The sequence below is a fragment of the Salvelinus sp. IW2-2015 genome, linkage group LG14 (genome assembly GCF_002910315.2).
Source record: "Salvelinus sp. IW2-2015 linkage group LG14, ASM291031v2, whole genome shotgun sequence".
Lineage (NCBI taxonomy): Eukaryota > Metazoa > Chordata > Actinopteri > Salmoniformes > Salmonidae > Salvelinus > Salvelinus sp. IW2-2015.
The window spans coordinates 51,943,658-51,961,507 of NC_036854.1; the positions used below are offsets into that span (position 1 = coordinate 51,943,658).

Below are 17,850 nucleotides of genomic sequence, written 5' to 3' on the forward strand. Positions count from 1 at the left end.
TTGACTGAAGGTGTGATCTTTTTTCGATATGTAACATGTTGCCTTTAACCAAGGTGCTCTAGGAGAAAAACATTGTGCCCGTGTTGTTGCAACATCCAGATACTGGCAACTGTTTCCAGGTTCATTGTCAAACCACCACTTAGTTGGGTTCCAGATATGGAGCCTGGCTTGGTCCTCCATGTTGCCTTAAGTCATTTATGCACAATAGGGGTGAAGATTGGCAATTTCTGCCTAGAGACCATTTAGCAAGGAAAGATAAAGGTAACAATGATTATACCACTTGGGTAAATGCTTTTCTACAGTGTTCAATTTGTGCAGATTAAATAAAATATAAAAAAATTCAATACGTGTCAATGTTTCAATTGTCTTCTATTATTTTTATATATTTATGTGCCAAATAAGATGCCTTTACAATATGAAGAAAATAGCTATACTTGTCAAAATAAAATGAAAGTGCAGATTCCCAGTCTGCATTAAAAGTGGACAAGCATAATGATGTAAACAGTCACGATACCAGAATTTTGACTTCAATACCACCAAAAAAGCAGCTAGTTTTTTTATAGAAAAACATTTGATGTTCTGAAACACACCAGGAGACCACATTTTTAGGTCTGGGAAAAATGTAAGAGCTGTAGATTTGAGTAGTTTAATACCTTGTAATTCAAATGCATATAAACCTAGGCGTTTTTTTTAATTAGCAGTGTTTTCTGTAACGCACGTGTTGGAATTTGCTAAACAAATATCCGCTGGATTGATGCCAATCATGATTCTGCCAGGTAGGCATAGGCTAATTTGTACCTAACTTTTGATTGTACTTAAGCCAACATGTAGATTCAATCCAATCAAGAGTTAACTAGCGATGTCAGTGGAACTGCAGTTGGAGCGTCAAATCGTTGAGCAGCTGCTCTTGTAATCATTGTTACAAGCCACACTTGCCCCCACTGGCGTTACGAGTTCAGAACGAGAAATTGTAGGCTATATAGAAATAATTACGCTCAAATTAAATTAATAAAATAATGAAGATTTATATCATCATAATTGTGGTGTAGATTACATTTCACATTCCAGTATTTTAATTTGTAAACAAGGCTGCATGGGATTGACTCCATGCAGCCAATGGCAATGTCTGCTTTAGGTACAGTATAATGCCAGGAGCCACTTGTGGATTTGACATCTCTAACGCAGTTCCACCTCAGACACAATCAAAACAACCCCTATGTGAATGTTGGCTAAAACAGATCTGATTGAATGTAGCCGTAGTCTTTCCAGCTACCTGAAGATTGTTGTTATTAGCATTACTAACAGCTACACAAAGTGGCAGACATACTTTTATATATATATAGATTCAGCTATTTCATCCACATTCGTTGCTGACGGGTGTATAAATATTAAGCACACAGCCATGCAATCTCTACAGACATAAATTGGCAGTAGAATGACCTTACTGAAGAGCTCAGTGACTCAACGTGGCACCGTCATAAGATGCCACCTTTCCAACAATTCAGTTTGTCAAATTTCTGCCCTGCTCCAGCTGCCCCGGTCAACTGTAAGTGCTGTTATTGTGAAGTGGAAAAGTCTAGGAGAAACAACGGCTCAGCCGCGAAGTGGTATGCCACAATCTCACAGAACGGGACTGCCGAGTGCTGAAGCGTGTCAATTGTCTGTCCTCGGTTGCAACACTCACCACCGAGTTCCAAACTGCCTCTGGAAGAAACGTCAGCATAACTGTTCGTCGGGAGCTTCATGAAATTGGTTTCCATGGCCAAGCAGCTGCACACAAGCCTAAGATCACCATGTGCAATGCCAAGCGTTAGCTGGAGTGGTGTAAAGCTCGCCCCCATTGGACTCTGGAGCAGTGGAAACAAGTTCTCTGGAGTGATGAATCATGCTTCACCATCTGGCAGTCCAATCGACTTATCTGGGTTTGAGGGATGCCAGGAGAACGCTACCTGCCCCAATGCATAGTGCCAACTGTAAAGTTTGGTGGAGGAGGAATAATGGTTTGGGGTAGGCCCCTTTGTTCCAGTGAAGGGAAATCTTAACTCTATAGCATACAATGACATTCTAGACGATTCTGTGCTTGCAACTTTGTGCTAACAGTTTGGGGAAGGCCCTTTCCTGTTTCAGCATGACAATGTCCCAGTCCACAAAGCGAGGTCCATACAGAAATGGTTTGTTGAGATCGGTGTGGAAGATCTTGACTGGCCTGCAGTAAGGGTCCCGAGGAGCGAGTTTGGGAAACCCTGTCGTAGGGTTAGAATTGGAATACCCCTGGTGTTGCCTATATAGAAATAATGATCCTCAAATTAAAAAATAAATAATTCAACGTAATGAGGATTTCTATCAGCCTAATCGAGGCGTAGATTAGCCTACATCTCCATCCTAGTGTTCTGCATGGGATTTCTCTCTATGCGACTCCGTCTGCTATGTCCGCTTCAGGATAATGTGCGCTCGTGGATTTGACAGCTCGCAGTACCACCTCGACACGTCGAAACACCTTGTGGATTTCGGCTAACGCGGATCTAATTGAATCCGGCCCAGGGTCACACACACAATAAGCTTCTCATGTATTTCCGACCCCTCACTGTTAGTCAATACACACTTTTCAATACCCGTCACCAGTATAAAATACACTTGCCCAACTCAACAGGTCCTTAAAAATGTCCCGGCATTAAGATCAAGTAACACATTGTTTCCCATGCTCCATTAGCAGTAACATGATGGAAGTTATTTAAATGTATGAACACTTTAGTGCATGGCTTGTCTGTACAGTGTGCGTTCCTCATCATGGCAGATCTACACTCTTATTGGCTGACTGTCCACACTCAAGGAGCCAATTAACCCTTTACATTCCTGGGAATTGTCCTATATGGATTAGTCCTTAATTTAAACGTTTCTTACAGAAGAAATCTGAAACTAATATGCATAACCATCGTAGCAACTGAAAGGGATACAGTTTGTAAATAATAGGAAAAATAAATAATGGGAAAATCGCTTCATACTCGTCGCCAAACCCACTGGCTCTAGGTCATCTACAAGTCTTTGCTAGGTAAAGCCCCGCCTTATCTCAGCTCACTGGTCACCATAGCAGCACCCACCCGTAGCATGCACTCCAGCAGGTATATTTCAATGGTCAATCCCAAAGCCAACACCTCCTTTGGTCGCCTTTCCTTCCAGTTCTCTGCTGCCAATGACTGGAAAGAACTGCAAAAATCACTGAAGCTGGAGACTCATATCTCCCTCACTAGCTTTAAGCACCAGCTGTCAGGGCAGCTCACTGCACCTGTACATAGCACATCTATAAACAGCCCATCTATCTACCTCATCCCCATACTGTATTTATCTTGCTCCTTTGCACCCCAGTATCTCTACTTGCACATTCATCTTCTGCACATCTACCATTCCAGTGTTTAATTGCTATATTGTAATTACTTCACCATGGCCTATTTATTGCCTTAACTCCCCTCATTTGCACTCACTGTATATATACTTTTTGTTTTATTTTTTTCTACTGTATTATTGACTGTATGTTTTGTTTATTCCATGTGTAACTCTGTGTTGTATGTGTTGAATTGCTATGCTTTATCTTGGACAGGTTGCAGTTGCAAATGAAAACTTGTTCTCAACTAGCCCACCTGGTTAAATAAAGGTGAAATAAAATAGAGTCCAAAAAGTCCACAACTGAATCCAAATAGTACATTTGATTTTGTGCATTTCACATTTACTGTACTTTTGCAGCATTTGTTGATCATGAAAAAAACCACTTGAATATATTCAGTAACAAGACTATTCCTGGAAAATGTGGGTTAGGTGGACCATAAGACAAAACAATTACAAGGGTTTGAGTGAGGACTAACTTGAGTCCATATCCCAGTTTATACCTGGTGCCAACATTGTATTTTGTCCTGATCTTGTCCACATTCTGATTGTGCCCACATTTTTTGACAGATGTAGATTATTAAAATACAGAGATCTGATTGTGGCCAGATCTTAAAAGTGTAAACAGACAAGATCAAGACATCAGGTCAAGATCATGAGGAAGGACATTTTGGCGACAGGTATAAATTAGGCTCAAGTGGCCACTCCTTTCCAAAGTGTGCACAGCAATTTCAATGCCCATTAATGACTAAGGCTGCGTTTCCACAGGCAGCTCAATTCTGAAATGTTTCCACTGATTGGTCTTTTGACCAATCACATCAGTTATTTTCTTTTTCCACAGCTGATCTCAGAATTGGGATGACTTAACGCAGCCAAAGAAGTCTTCAACAATAAGGTACTTTTAGTTCTCCTAGCTGTGCCATTGAGGAACTAGAGCAAGCACACCTGCAATTGTTTTGTTTGGAACAACCCTGCATCCCCGCCATCACACAATTACTGTTGTTCACGCAATCCAAAAACAGTCCATAAATCGCAATCTGGGTGAGGTGGGCATGATTTGAAAGCTTGTTCTATTGCCAAAATGACGAGCTAAGTTATAAAACACGCCGTTACAGTGTTAGGCTTTTACAAGGCAATTCGGAGAAACAGATGGTAATTTCGGTGAGCATAGAAAGGAGTCATGAGTGCATACAAGTTCAAGTGCAGCAGCAAATTTTCTTCACAATAAACAAACAGGCTCATTCTGTTCAGAACAACCCAGAGTATGGCACCATGTCATCTTGTAACTGTACGTCAAACAGTGATCATAAACGTTGACACTGTATATTACATACGTTCTATGATTTGGAAATGTGAAGTGCAAATTTGGACAAGTTGTTCGGGTTGCTGGTTTGACATCATTTATTATAATCCTCATCTTTCAAAATATAGTCATCTTTTTCATTTAAAGCATTCTCAGACAGAAATTGCAAGAGTTGCCCAATTATCAGGAGGGATGGGGGAAACTTCTTGTCGCACAGGGTGCTCAAGTTCAGAATGGCTGTCAGTCAAAACCCATACAGCGCTGTGACATCATATATAGCATGTTACTGTACAGCCACAACACTCCAATTTAGGCTCTTATTAGTGCCCAAATCTACACTTTTCAACCAGTATATGAGTATGAGTGTAAGGGTTAAGGACTGTGTGATCCTTTCAGTTGTTCTCGCAGGTCCGGTATTAGGACCAACCCACTGGAATTCCCTTTCTCTGTGGCTTTCAGCTCCATTTTCTCCTGTCCCTTTTCCTCCGAGTGCCTCTACTCATGTTCCTCTTCCTCGATGGCGTCCTTCTCAGTTCTGGAACACACCTCACTCGGCGGAACAGACTCCTCTCCCTCCACCAGCTTGCTGGCCATCTCATAGTTTTTCTGTGCAAAAGAAGTGGAGATCGAAAGAAAGGAGAGAGACATGAAAGGAATGAAGAGAAATGTAGAGTGATTTTGTACTTCACTGTGACTATACAGTTTCTTACGCTCCTTTTGCCTTTAGGGATGGGACTTCACCTGTTTTTGATAGACATAGCAGGCAGCTAGGGCCACCATGATAGACTCCCCTACGAAACCAGCCAACAAGGAACCAACCCCGAGAGTAGCCCCGTGGACACTGAAACACAAACCCAAATTCATTAACACTGGAACCACTGACCAGTAGAGATCAGGATACAGGATATACAGTAGGCCTATGTGGTACAGGCTTACCATTTTTCAATACATTTTGAGGATCCATATTAGACTAAAATAAGACACTTAACCCTTCCTCAAAAACAAAGCAGCCATTTAGTTGTAGGTCTATTATAGTGTGTGGCGAGCGAAAAATGTGCGAGCGGGTTCCCGGAAGAACATGAGTCATCTGAGATGTCTTGTCGTGAAATAGCCTGACATCTGGCACAGATGGATATTGTTGGTTGGGTAAAGATTAAAAGGATTTTCCACTCTTGTGAGTCTTCGCTATAGCAGCAGGTCTGGTCTACTTGCTTCCACTTGTCAGTCCAGATGAAAGGTGTTGCTAAGCGAAGGACGAAATGTAATCTCTATATGGCCAGTCTTTATGGTATATAACAATACATTTTATAACAATACATTATAGACGTATATAACAATACATTTTTATTTGTAACTCACTAATATTTTTGCGGAATAAGTGCAGATGCAGTTTGCCCACAGAGAAACAACCATCTTGAAGTGACAGTTTTCTGGTGCGTACGTTTCAGATATAAAAATGGCTTTGTGAGAAACGGCAGTAACATATTCACTTACATTTACGGATAAGGTAGAGTAAAATAAGGGCAGCTAGTATTGCAGATGGGTCAAATTCTGGTGGCATAGCTCATAAATTCATGTTTTGATAACCTTATGCCTTATGTTTAATTCAAAACCATGCATAAGGAACCGGTATAAAGATTCAATGTGTATATTAGCTCAATACAAAACTGCAGAGAATCCATTAATGCGTACCTCACAATGAATCTGCACAGACTGCATTTGATGGTAGGTGATGCAGTGAATGGTGATCCTTTACATTGTCCCGATTTAAAAACTCACCTCTGAATAGATCTATGAATATTTGCTCATCATGAAACAGGGCGCAGCTCTTCAACTGTCAGATTGAAGTCCGATCAAAATGACACTGAGCAAAGTTTGCCGAATTCAAAATGAACCATCTTTAGTGATTCAGTTTTAGAATAGAACATCATGTGTCATGTTAGTCAAAAGTAATGCACTAATAAAGGGAATAGGGTGCCATTTGGGACAGAGGCTGGTCTGTGTCCACTGAATTGTCCACCTACCCAATAGAAGGCAACACGACCAGGCTGGTGATGAGGACGACGATGCGGAGCACAGAGCTGGGGGCCAGCACAAAGGTCATCTTCAGGGTCATGAACCAACCGGTCAGGTGGGACCGGACTATAACTACACACACAGGGGAAGTCAGTGGAAACATTACATCCCAGACACAATGCTCTCTCAGCTAAACCATGGCTCATTGCTGTTCACAGAGACGAGAGGAACAAAACACTGCATTTTGGTGGTCAAAAATTCCAGTAGATATTTCCTGTTAAAACAACTTTGTTAAAAAAAAGGTTAAATAAATTATGTGGCCCGTCGGGAATCAAACCCACAACTCTAGTGTTGCATCCACTACGCTCCAGCCAACTGCTCAAGAGGCATAGGGAGTGTTTTAATGCTGAAATAAGAAGAGCGGTTCTTCTTACCTGGCAGAGGGAAGAAGGAGATTATCCTCAGTGGAAGAACACAGAGGTCCGCGAAGGCCAAGTCCAACCCAATCACATTCACCAGGATCATTTCCGAGATGTGAGGGGTCCAGAACACCATGAAGCAGAGCTGTCCAAAGTTTAACAAAACAAACAGAGGTGGTCGGTACATCACACACAGCTGGGCAAATAAACAGAGTAATTTAACTTGGTGTTAAGCACACACACAACAAAGTTGGTCAACCTTGCCAAAACCATGCCTCATTAGAATTTACTAGATCGTTAAAGCGGTAATCAGCAGCTATAACAATAATAACGCGTCCTCCCCACCCATTTTTCAGTAAAAAGCTGAAGGATGGGGCTGGAGACCATCCACAATATCAAAATCAGTTTTAACCCTGTTTTAAAAGGTTATATAGTGTTTGATTACATTTATTTGTTTACAAACATTGGAATAAAACAAGCTTATATTTTGGGTTCTGATGAGGTACGACAACTAAGCTCATGAGGCATTTATAAATCCAAAAATGTAGGTAGCAACTGCATATTTCCCCTTTAAGGCGAGTGGTTTCGTTTCACTGTGGTCCCTTAGAAGTTAACAAGCCAGACGTGTGACCGAAGTCATTCAAATTGTGGTAGCAATGTACTGTAGATACAGTATATAACAATATTGCAAATCAACTTCTAAACCATCTGTAGCGCTCATCAGGTTCTGGTTAAAAAACATTGTATTGTCAAAGAAAATGTAGCAGTGTAGTCATGCTGATTACCATCAGATGTTTATCTAGTTGTAGACAGTCAGTCACCTGTCATACTCTCTACACAAATAGAGTGGTCATTTTGAGTCAATGAATCAGTGGTTTTCCTCCCTTTTTCGCCAGACTTCCTTACTCAGTCTAAATCTTTAAACGCCATCTAAGGGGGGTGGGGGTAGATACCTAGTCAGTTGTACAACAATGCATTCAACTGAAATGTGTCTTCCGCATTTAACCCAACCCCTCAATCAGAGAGGTGCGGGGGGGGGGGGGCTGTCACAATCGACATCCACGTCTTTGGCGCCCGGTGTTTCTTGTGCACCGTTATCCATCTTGTCCGCTCTGTGCTGTTCTCCGTTGTCTGTCCCTCGGAGTCAGACGCAAATCAGAGAAAGTCCTGGCCTGTCAGACAGGCGTTGCCCGAGTTTTCATCAAGCCCTTAGGCCACGCCTATCTGGCCCAACGTGTTGTGTGCTGCCAGGCATGAGCCCACACCCCACTTGTTTAAAAACTGGAATTCCACATCTGGCTGGAATGCCACTTCTTTCTCGGGTTCCAAGACCTAACTTTGGCCACAAACTTCAAACCAGTTTCTTACTATTCCCATTTCCACCCTACAGGGGTTAAAGCAAAACAAAATCCCATGATTGATTTCAGATCGATTGTCTGTGGGGCCCAGTTATCCTCCCCTGTAATGTAAAAAAGTACTGACCACCATGATTTTAGGGAAAGACGATCATTTTGTACATAGTTCTACAGTTTCCATGGTGCCCTAGCAGGCTAAGCGGAGAGCTCCTGTACATTTTGTAAATATTTGTCATCAATTCATTTTGGTTTTAAGAATTAATATAGCTAATTCATATCAGAATCAACCACAGCATTAAGACTGAAGCTGGCAAGTAATTTGTTTGTTTGGCTAGCTAGCTAGCTAACATTAGCTGGCTAGCTGTTTTGATTCGAGTTCCAGCCAATGTCCAGGCGTTGAGGATGGAGAGAAGCCGAAAGCAAGATGGCAGAGGTGTGTGGTGATGAGGATCGTAGGGAGGCTGCTCTTGAATTATTATTGAAATGTGGTGTGCTTTCTGGCGCCACGTAACTGCTGCAGTGTCATCCAAGTGGCTGCTTAATTTTGGTAGTAGTGAAGGAATAGTTAAATAGCTAGCTAGCTACCTACCTACTACAGAGTCCATGGGCTACAGTGGCTTAGCTCAGATTATGGAAAAGACAAACAGTGAGACACCTTGATGAGCTACCTGCCTGCCTCCGGCCTCTCTCTCCCTGCTTGACCACCTCCCTCAGATATCACTCAAGCCATCAACTTTCTCATGACTGTCCATCATGAAGTTGTAATGTTGTTTTTCTTAATTACATGTCTTTTTTTGTGCTTTCAGGGCTGCCAACTTTTGATAAAAACTTGGAGTGAGATTCGCTATGTGAATTGAATTGCCCTCTGGCACAACCTCGGGGGACTCATTTCTATGTATTTTGACATGGCTTAGGCCCATGACCAGGGTGGAACATCTTTAAATAAAACCCCAGATCATGTGGATTGAGGATGCTTTGAACATTAAAATGAACTCAAAATTCGTCAACTTTGTTACTGTCAGAATTTTGTGGGATTACATTTAATGTATGATCATTTGTTTTGTGTGGTTTGACACTTTATTCAGAAAGTAATTAGATAGGCAAACGGTAGAAATATTGGAAGTAGGGATTGATCCCTATTCTCAAGTGGAAAGTTGTATACAACACCTGCCGGGGGGTGTTACCACTACACCAAGTCGCCGCACAGGTCATTTTTATATTAATGGTTGATGGCAGTGGGTAACCAAATCATATATTGCAGTCTCCTTGTCCATAGACTGCTTTCAAGGTAAGGACAGAAACATTTCGTATTTTGTAATTTGGGTGAACTCTTTAAAACAGGGCTAATTTCTGAAAATCACCCAACCTTCAAGACAAATCTAATGAATACCAATATCTACTAGTTGAAGATCCTTGCCATCTTACTCTACATAGACAAAATAGGATGCGTTTGAGTTGAGTCCCCCTACCATCTCATATAATTCATTTAAGACAAGGCATATCAGATTTCAAATATGTGATTACTGGCAAAATTGAGAAGTGGAATAATAAAATAATTGTGGGTAATAACTGTAGTGTTCTTAATGACAAGCACAGTAATTACCCTATATTTTAGCCCATTAAGACTGATTGTCCCACTGATCAGACTAAATAAAGTAAGAGATAAAATATGTTTAAGACAAGTTTACATAAATATGCCCCTACACCCCAACCAAATTATTTTTCAATGTACTGCCCCCCCCCCTCTAGAATCATAACTCACACTTTTGGGTTCACAATCTGTTTGACAAAATCAGGTCACCTGCCGCCATTTCTTTGTCACAGCCTAAATGCCAATCACCAAATGAGGGGACTAAGGCAAGTAGGCATTAAATTGCCTTCAGTACATGCTGTCAAAAGGCTGCATTCTGCAGTAGGGACGGGTATAAAGACAACCTAATTTTGTTGACAACATTGTACATAAAGTAGCGCTACAGTACTGCTCTAGTTACAGTTTTATTAACTCAGAGAACGTCTTGCTCTCTTTAAAATGTGCATCCAATCCCCTTGGTCCCTTACATAACTATACCAATCATATGCTTCAAATGTGCCGCAGCTCACAGTTCTGTGGCAAGATAAGACCACTCATGTTAAATTGCAGGCGCAGACGCTGCAATATCAAAACGATTTTGGAGCATAGTTGAAAAGTTAACACGCAGAGTACACAAATGGACTAATTAGAAAAATAAAAGCAGTAGTTTTCAATGTGTGAGACATACGAGGTGTGAGGGAGTGAGAAGAGGGTCCAAATGCATCTCACAGCCAATGCGTGAGAGTTGGCAGCTCTGTGCTTTGAATGAAAAGCTCTATAGAAGTTGAATTATTATGATTATTATTCGAACTGCAAGTTTCACCAATTCCAGTCCTTTTTAAATTGTAAATTAAAAAATGTAAAAGTGAAAAACCAGACGGTTTATGACAGGGCATAACTAAACTCAGTAGGTGGCCCTCACATTTACACCGGTCTAATGTCCATTGCTCGTGTTTCTTGGCCCAAGCAAGTCTCTTCTACATATTGGTGTCCTTTAGTAGTGGTTTCTTTTCAGCAATTCCACCATGAAGGCCTGATTCATGCAGTCTCCTCTGAACAGTTGATGTTGAGATGTGTCTTACTTGAACTCTGAAGCATTTATTTGGGCTGCAATTTCTGAGGCTGGTAACTCTAATGAACTTATCCACTGCAGCAGAGGTAACTCTGGGTCTTCCTTTCCTGTGGCGGTCCTCATGAGAGCCAGTTTAATCATAGCGCTTCATGTTTTTTGCGACTGCACTTGAAGAAACTTTCAAAGTTCTTGCCATTTTCCGGATTGACTGACCTTCATGTCTTAAAGTAATGGACTATCATTTCTCTTTGCTTATTCGAGCTGTTCTTGCCATAATATGGACGTGGTCTTTCACCAAATAGCGCCATCTTCTGTATACCAATCCTACCTTGTCACAACACACCTGATTGGCTGAAACGCATTAAGGGAAAAAATTACACAAAATAACTTAATGCACACCTGTTAATTGATATGCATTCCAGGTGACTACCTCGTTAAGCTGGTTGAGAGAATGGCAAGAGTTCAAAGATGTCAACGAGGCAAAGTGTGGCTACTTTGAAGAATCTCAAATGATTCCATATGTGTTATTTCATAGTTTTGATGTCTTCACTATTATTCTACAATGTAGAAAATAGTAAAAATAAAGAAACACCCTGGAATGAGTAGGTGTTCCCAAACTTTTGACTGGTACTGTATATCCATCCATCCATGGCAATGTGCTAATCTATCAGATGTGCCAGCTTTGCCTTCCTCCTTCTCTCACAATCGTTTTCAGCTAGGACCAAAAAAGTAGGCTATAGTTCAGGAAATTAATAAGTAAGACACCGGATGTTATGTAAGAAGCATTGACAGAGGTAGAAATACCAAGCATTTGTCAGTGCAGGAATCTTAAGGGACGATTTGCTCGGTTTGCTGAGTCTCAACCTGTTTTGGCTCTGAATTCTATACTCAGACTTCTTTTTTTTCTGTAGAGTTGGTATACTTCCCAATATAATTGGATTCTGTGACTTATCAAAATACAGTATTGGAATAAAAACAGATCCATACATCCTTCCATCTATAGATCCTTCTTACCGTAAGTGATAGTGCCAAACAACAGGCTGTAAACTTTTTGATATGCGTCTTTGTAACCGGTGTGTCAGAAGTAAGCTTATTGCTGGGATTGGTCTGTTGGAGAAGAGAACAGTATCATTATTGGGGAATAAAGGACGCCAATACAAGTCACCTGTATTCATTTAAATCTGATGATATTTACTATGTTGTGATCTGCAACAAGAGGCTATTCTTAGACTGTGGATGAGGTCTTGGTTTACCTTGTCGAAAGCAGGATAGATGGCCCTCAGTTCGGTCAGCCAGCCGTACGGCAAGTGACCCACAGGATAGGTGGCAGTGAGGACAGCCACAGCCTGGCCAAGCAAAGAGAGAGACAGAGAAGTCATTAGGACTCATATTTCATTTCCTTTTTAAACAGCTTACAGTAATGTAGAAAAGTTGTTAAAACAACTGTGAGCCAAAGCCTGTCAACAAAGACAATTATGAATGTGCTAAGTTGGTAATCACATGTGGATTTTCCCATAACTATCAAATCAAATATTATTCGTCACATGCTTGGTCAACAACAGGTGTAGATAAACAGTGAAATGCTTACTTACGGGTCCTTTTCCAAATATGCAGAGTTAAAGATAAAATAAATAGCAAGTGACACAAGGAATAAATACACATAGAATAACATGGCTATATACAGGAAGTACCAGTACCGAGTCAATTGGCAAAGGTATGAGGTAATTGAGGTAGCTTTCAGAAAGTATTCAGACTCCATGACTTTTTCCAAATGTTGTTAGGTTAGTCATTCTAAAATTGCTTTGTTTATTCCCCTCAATCTACATACAATACTTTTTTTTATTTAACCAGGTAGGCCAGTTGAGAACAATTTAGTTCTCATTTACAACTGCGACCTGGCCATTATAAAGCAAAGCATTGCGACAAAAACAACAGAGTTACACATGGGATAACAAACGTACAGTCAATAACGCAATAGAAAAAGTCTATGTACAGTGTGTGTAAATTAAGTAAGATTAGGGAGGTAAAGCAATAGAGGCAAAGTAATTACAATTTAGCATTAACACTGAAGTGATAGATGTGCAGATGATGATGCGCAAGTAGAGATACTGGGGTGCAAAAGAGCAAGAGGGTAAGTAATAATATGGGGATGAGGTAGTTGGGTGTGCTATTTACAGATTAGCTGTGTACAGGTACAGTGATCTGTGAGCTGCTCTGACAGCTGATGCTTAAAGTTAGAGAGGGAGATAAGTCTCCAGTCTCAGTGATTTTTGCAATTCGTTCCAGTCACTGGCAGCAGAGAACTGGAAGGAAAGGTGGCCAAAGGTGTTGGCTTTGGGGATCACCAGTGAAATATACCTGCTGGAGCGCGTGCTACAGGTGGGTGTTGCTATGGTGACCAGTGAGCTGAGATAAGGTGGGGCTTTACCTAGCAGAGACTTATAGATGACCTGGAGCCAGTGGGTTTGGCGACGGATATGAAGTGAGGGCCAGCCAACGAGAGCATACAGGTCGCAGTGGTAGGTAGTATATGGGGCTTTGGTGACAAAACAGATGGCACTGTGATAGATTATATCCAATTTGCTGAGTAGAGTGTTGGAGGCTATTTTGTCAATTACATTGCCGAAGTCAAGGATCGGTAGGATAGTCAGTTTTACGAGGGTATGAGTAAAGGATGCTTTGTTGTGAAATAGGAAGCCGATTCTAGATTTCATTTTGGATTGGAGATGCTTAATGTGGCCACGGAAGGAGTGTTGTATGGCATTAAAGCTCGTTTGGAGGTTTGTTAAGTGTCCAAAGAAGGGCCAGATGTATACAGAATGGTGTCGTCTGCGTAGATGTGGATCAGAGAATCACCAGCAGCAAGACCGACATCATTGATATTTACAGAGAAAAGAGTCGGCCTGAGAATTTAACCCTGTGGCACCCCCATAGAGACTGCAAGAGGTCCGGACAACAGGCCCTCCGATTTGACACATTGAACTCTGAGAAGTAGTTGGTGAACCAGGTGAGGCAGTAATTTGAGAAACCAAGGCTATTGAGTCTGCCAATAAGAATGCGGTGATTGACAGAGTCGAAAGCCTTGGCCAGGTCGATGAATACGGCTGCACAGTACTGTATTTTATCAATGGCAGTTATGATACAGGTTAGGACCTTGAGCGTGGCTGAGGTGCGTGCACCCATGACCAGCTCGGAAACCAGATTGCATAGTGGAGAAGGTACAGTGGGATTCGAAATAGTCGGGGATCTGTTTGTTAACTTGGCTTTTGAAGATTTTAGAAAGGCAGGGCAGGATGGATATAGGTCTATAACAGTTTGGGTCTTGAGTGTCTCCCCCTTTGAAGAGGGGGATGACCGTGGAAGCTTTCCAATCTTTGGGGATCTCAGACGATACGAAAGAGGTTGAACAAGCTAGTAATAGGAGTTGAAACAATTTCGGCGGATAATTTTAGAGAGGGTCCAGATTGTCTAGCCCAGGTGATCTGTAGGGATCCAGATTTTGCAGCTCTTTCAGAACATCAGCTGTCTGGATTTGGGTGAAGGAGAAGTGTATGGGGGGGGGGGGGGCTTGGGCAGGTTTCTTCAGGGGGTGCAGAGCTGTTGGACGTGGTAGGGGTAGCCAGGTGGAAAGCATGGCCAGCCGTAGAAAAAAGCTTATTGAAATTATTGCTTATCGCAGATTTATCGGTGGTGACAGTGCAGTGGGCAACTGGGAGGAGGTACTCTTGTTTCGAAGGACTACAGTGTCCCAAAACTTTTTGTAATTAGTGCTACAGCTGTCTCTTATACACATCTAGATGTGTATAAGAGACAGGTCCCAAAACTTTTTGTAATTAGTGCTACAGGATGCAAATTTCTGTTTGAAAAAGCTAGCCTTAGCTTTCCTAACTGACTACCCGATAATAAAACATTTACATAAGTATTCAGACACTTTACTCAATTCTTTGTTGAAGCACCTTTTGCAGCAATTACAGCCTCGAGTCTTCTTGGGTATGACGCTACAAGCTTGGCACACCTGTATTTGGGAAGTTTCTCCCATTCTTCTTTTCAGATCCTCTCAAGCTCTGTCAGGTTGAATGGGGAGCGTCGCTGCACAGCTATTTTGGTGCCAGATTTCCTCCAGACGTGACGTTTGGCATTCAGGCCAAAGATTTCCATCCTGGTTTGATCAGACCAGATAATCTTGTTTCTCATGGTCAGAGTCTTTAGGTGCCTTTTGGCAAACTCCAAGCGGGCTGTCATGTGCCTTTTTACTGAGGAGTGGCTTCAGGTCTGGCCACTCTACCATAAAGGCCTGGTTGGTGGAGTGCTGCAGAGATGGTTTTCCTTTCGGAAGGTTCTCCCATCTCCACAGAGGAACTCTAGAGCTCTGTCAGAGTGACCATTGGGTTCTTGGTCACCTCCCTGATGAAGGCCTTTCTCCCCCGATTGCTCAGTTTGGCCGGGCGGCCAGCTCTAGGAAGTCTTGGCTGTTCCACGATGCTCCCTATAGGACACATCATTGCACTCTATGCTTCTCTGTAAACCCGTTGCAAGACCCACTGGTTGATGCTTATTTATAAAACCCTCTTAGGCCTCACTCCCCCCTATCTGATATATCTACTGCAGCTCTCATTCTCCCCATACAACACCCGTTCTGCCAGTCACATTCTGTTAAAGGTTCCATAAAGCACAGACATCCCTGGGTCGCTCCTCTTTTCAGTTCGCTGCAGCTAGCGACGAAGGAGCTGCAACAAACACTCAAACTGGACAGTTTTATCTCAATCTCTTCATTCAAAGACTCAATCATGGACACTCTTACTGACAGTTGTGGCTGCTTTGTGTGATGTATTGTTGTTTCTAACTTCTTGCCCTCTGTGCTGTTGTCTGTGCCCAATAATGTTTGTACCATGTTTTGTGCTGCTACCATGTTGTGTTGCTACCATGCTGTGTTGTCATGTGTTGCTGCCTTGCTATGTTGTTGTCTTAGGCCTCACTTTATGCAGTGTTGTCTCTCTTGTTGTGATGTGTGTTTTGTCCTATATTTATTTTTAATCCCAGGCCCCCGTCCCCGCAGGAGACCTTTTGGTAGGCCGTCATTGTAACTGACTTGCCTTGTTAAATAAAGGTTTTTTACATTTTATAAATTTGCAAAACTACTCAAAAAAGCTGCTTTCGCTTTGTTATTACAGGGTAGTGTGTGTAGATTGCTCCGAATTTTTTACATTTTTAAAAAACATTTTAGAATAAGGCTGTAACGTAACAAAATGTGTTAAAAGTCAAGGGGTCTGAATACTTTCCGAAGGCACTGTACATAGAGTGCCTTAAAGTATTCACAGGCAAAATCCTAAAGGAAAACCTGGTTGTGTCTGCTTTCTGGGAGACAACGGTTCCTTTCAGCAGGACAGCCTAAAACAGAAGGCCAAATATACACTGGATTTGATCAACAACCAACTTATTTTAAATAATAATGTGCAAAGCTCTTAAAGACTTACCCAGAAACACTCACAGTTGTAATTGCTGCCAAAAGGTGATTCTAACATGTATTGACTCAGGGGTGTGAATACTAAATTGCAAAAATGTCTAAAAACATATTTTCACTTTGTCATTATGGGGTATTGGGTGATAAAAAATATTCAGGTTTTAACAAAAAATTGTGGAATAAGTCAAGGGTAGGGGTAAAGTAACTAGGCAACATGATATAATAGACCGCTGTAACAGCAGCTTGTGAGCAGTAGAGCATGTCGTGAGTGTGAAAGTGTGTGTGTGTGTGGCATCAGTATGCATGTGTGTGTCAGTGTACTGTATGTGTGTGTTTGGGTGTAAGTATGTGTGTAGAGTCAGAGCAAGAGAGTTAATACAAATCAATTAAAGGGTCAATGCATGTAGCCCAGCTAGCCATTCATTACTATTTAGCTGTCTTGTTTAGAAGTCTTAATGCTTCGGGGTAGAAGCCGTTCAGGTTCCTATTAGTTCCAGATTTGGTGCACTGGTACCACTTGCCATGCGGTAGCAGAGAGAACAGCCTCTCGACTTCAACGTCAGCAAGAAAAATGAGCTGATCGTGGACTACAGGAAACGAAGGGCTGAGCATGCCCCCATTCACATCAACAGGCTGTAGTGGAGTGGGTGGAGAGCTTCAAGTTCCTCTGTGTCCACATCACTAAGGATCTATCATGGTTCACACATACCAAAACAATCATGAAGAGGGCACGTGAACGCCTCTTCCCCGTCAGGAGGCTGAAAAGATTTGGCATGGGCCCTTTGACCCCCAAGAAGTTCTATAGCTCTACCGTTGAGAGCATCTTGACTGGCTGCATCACCGCTTGGTATGGCAAATTGCTTGGCATCCGACCGCAAGGCTCTACAGAGGGTAGTGCGTACGGCCCAGTACATCACTGGGGCCGAGCTCCTTGCCCTCCAGGACCTCTATAGAAGGCAGTGTCAGAGGAAGGCCCTAAAATTTGTCAAAGACCCCAGCCACCCAAGTCTTATACTGTTCTCTCTGCTACCGCACGGCAAGCGGTACTAATGTACCATGTTCGGAACCAACAGGAACCTGAACAGCATCTACCCCCAAGCCATAAGACTGCTAAATAGTTAAATAGTTAACCAAATAGCTACCCAGACTATCTGCATTCACCCTTTTGATGCATCACATATGCTGCTGCTACTGTTTATTAAGCAATCACTTTATTCCTAGTTATATGTACATACACTACATGACCAAAAGTATGTGGACACCTGCTTGTCTAACA

The 17,850-nt window shown here is 42.0% G+C and overlaps 1 protein-coding gene across 1 annotated transcript in view; it reads right to left on the reverse strand.

Moving 5' to 3' along the window:
• Window positions 1-4,761: 4,761 nt before the first annotated feature.
• The window catches only part of LOC111972537 (progressive ankylosis protein homolog), a 33,362-nt gene continuing 20,273 nt past the window's right edge, over window positions 4,762-17,850 (reverse strand). The window contains exons 7-12 of the mRNA XM_023999543.2: window positions 12,367-12,459; window positions 12,128-12,220; window positions 7,132-7,261; window positions 6,706-6,829; window positions 5,423-5,522; window positions 4,762-5,287 (exon numbers count right to left, since the gene is read on the reverse strand). Coding sequence (XP_023855311.1) covers window positions 5,177-5,287; window positions 5,423-5,522; window positions 6,706-6,829; window positions 7,132-7,261; window positions 12,128-12,220; window positions 12,367-12,459 — 651 coding nt within the window. The 3' untranslated portion in view covers window positions 4,762-5,176. The remainder of the gene's footprint in view (window positions 5,288-5,422; window positions 5,523-6,705; window positions 6,830-7,131; window positions 7,262-12,127; window positions 12,221-12,366; window positions 12,460-17,850) is intronic.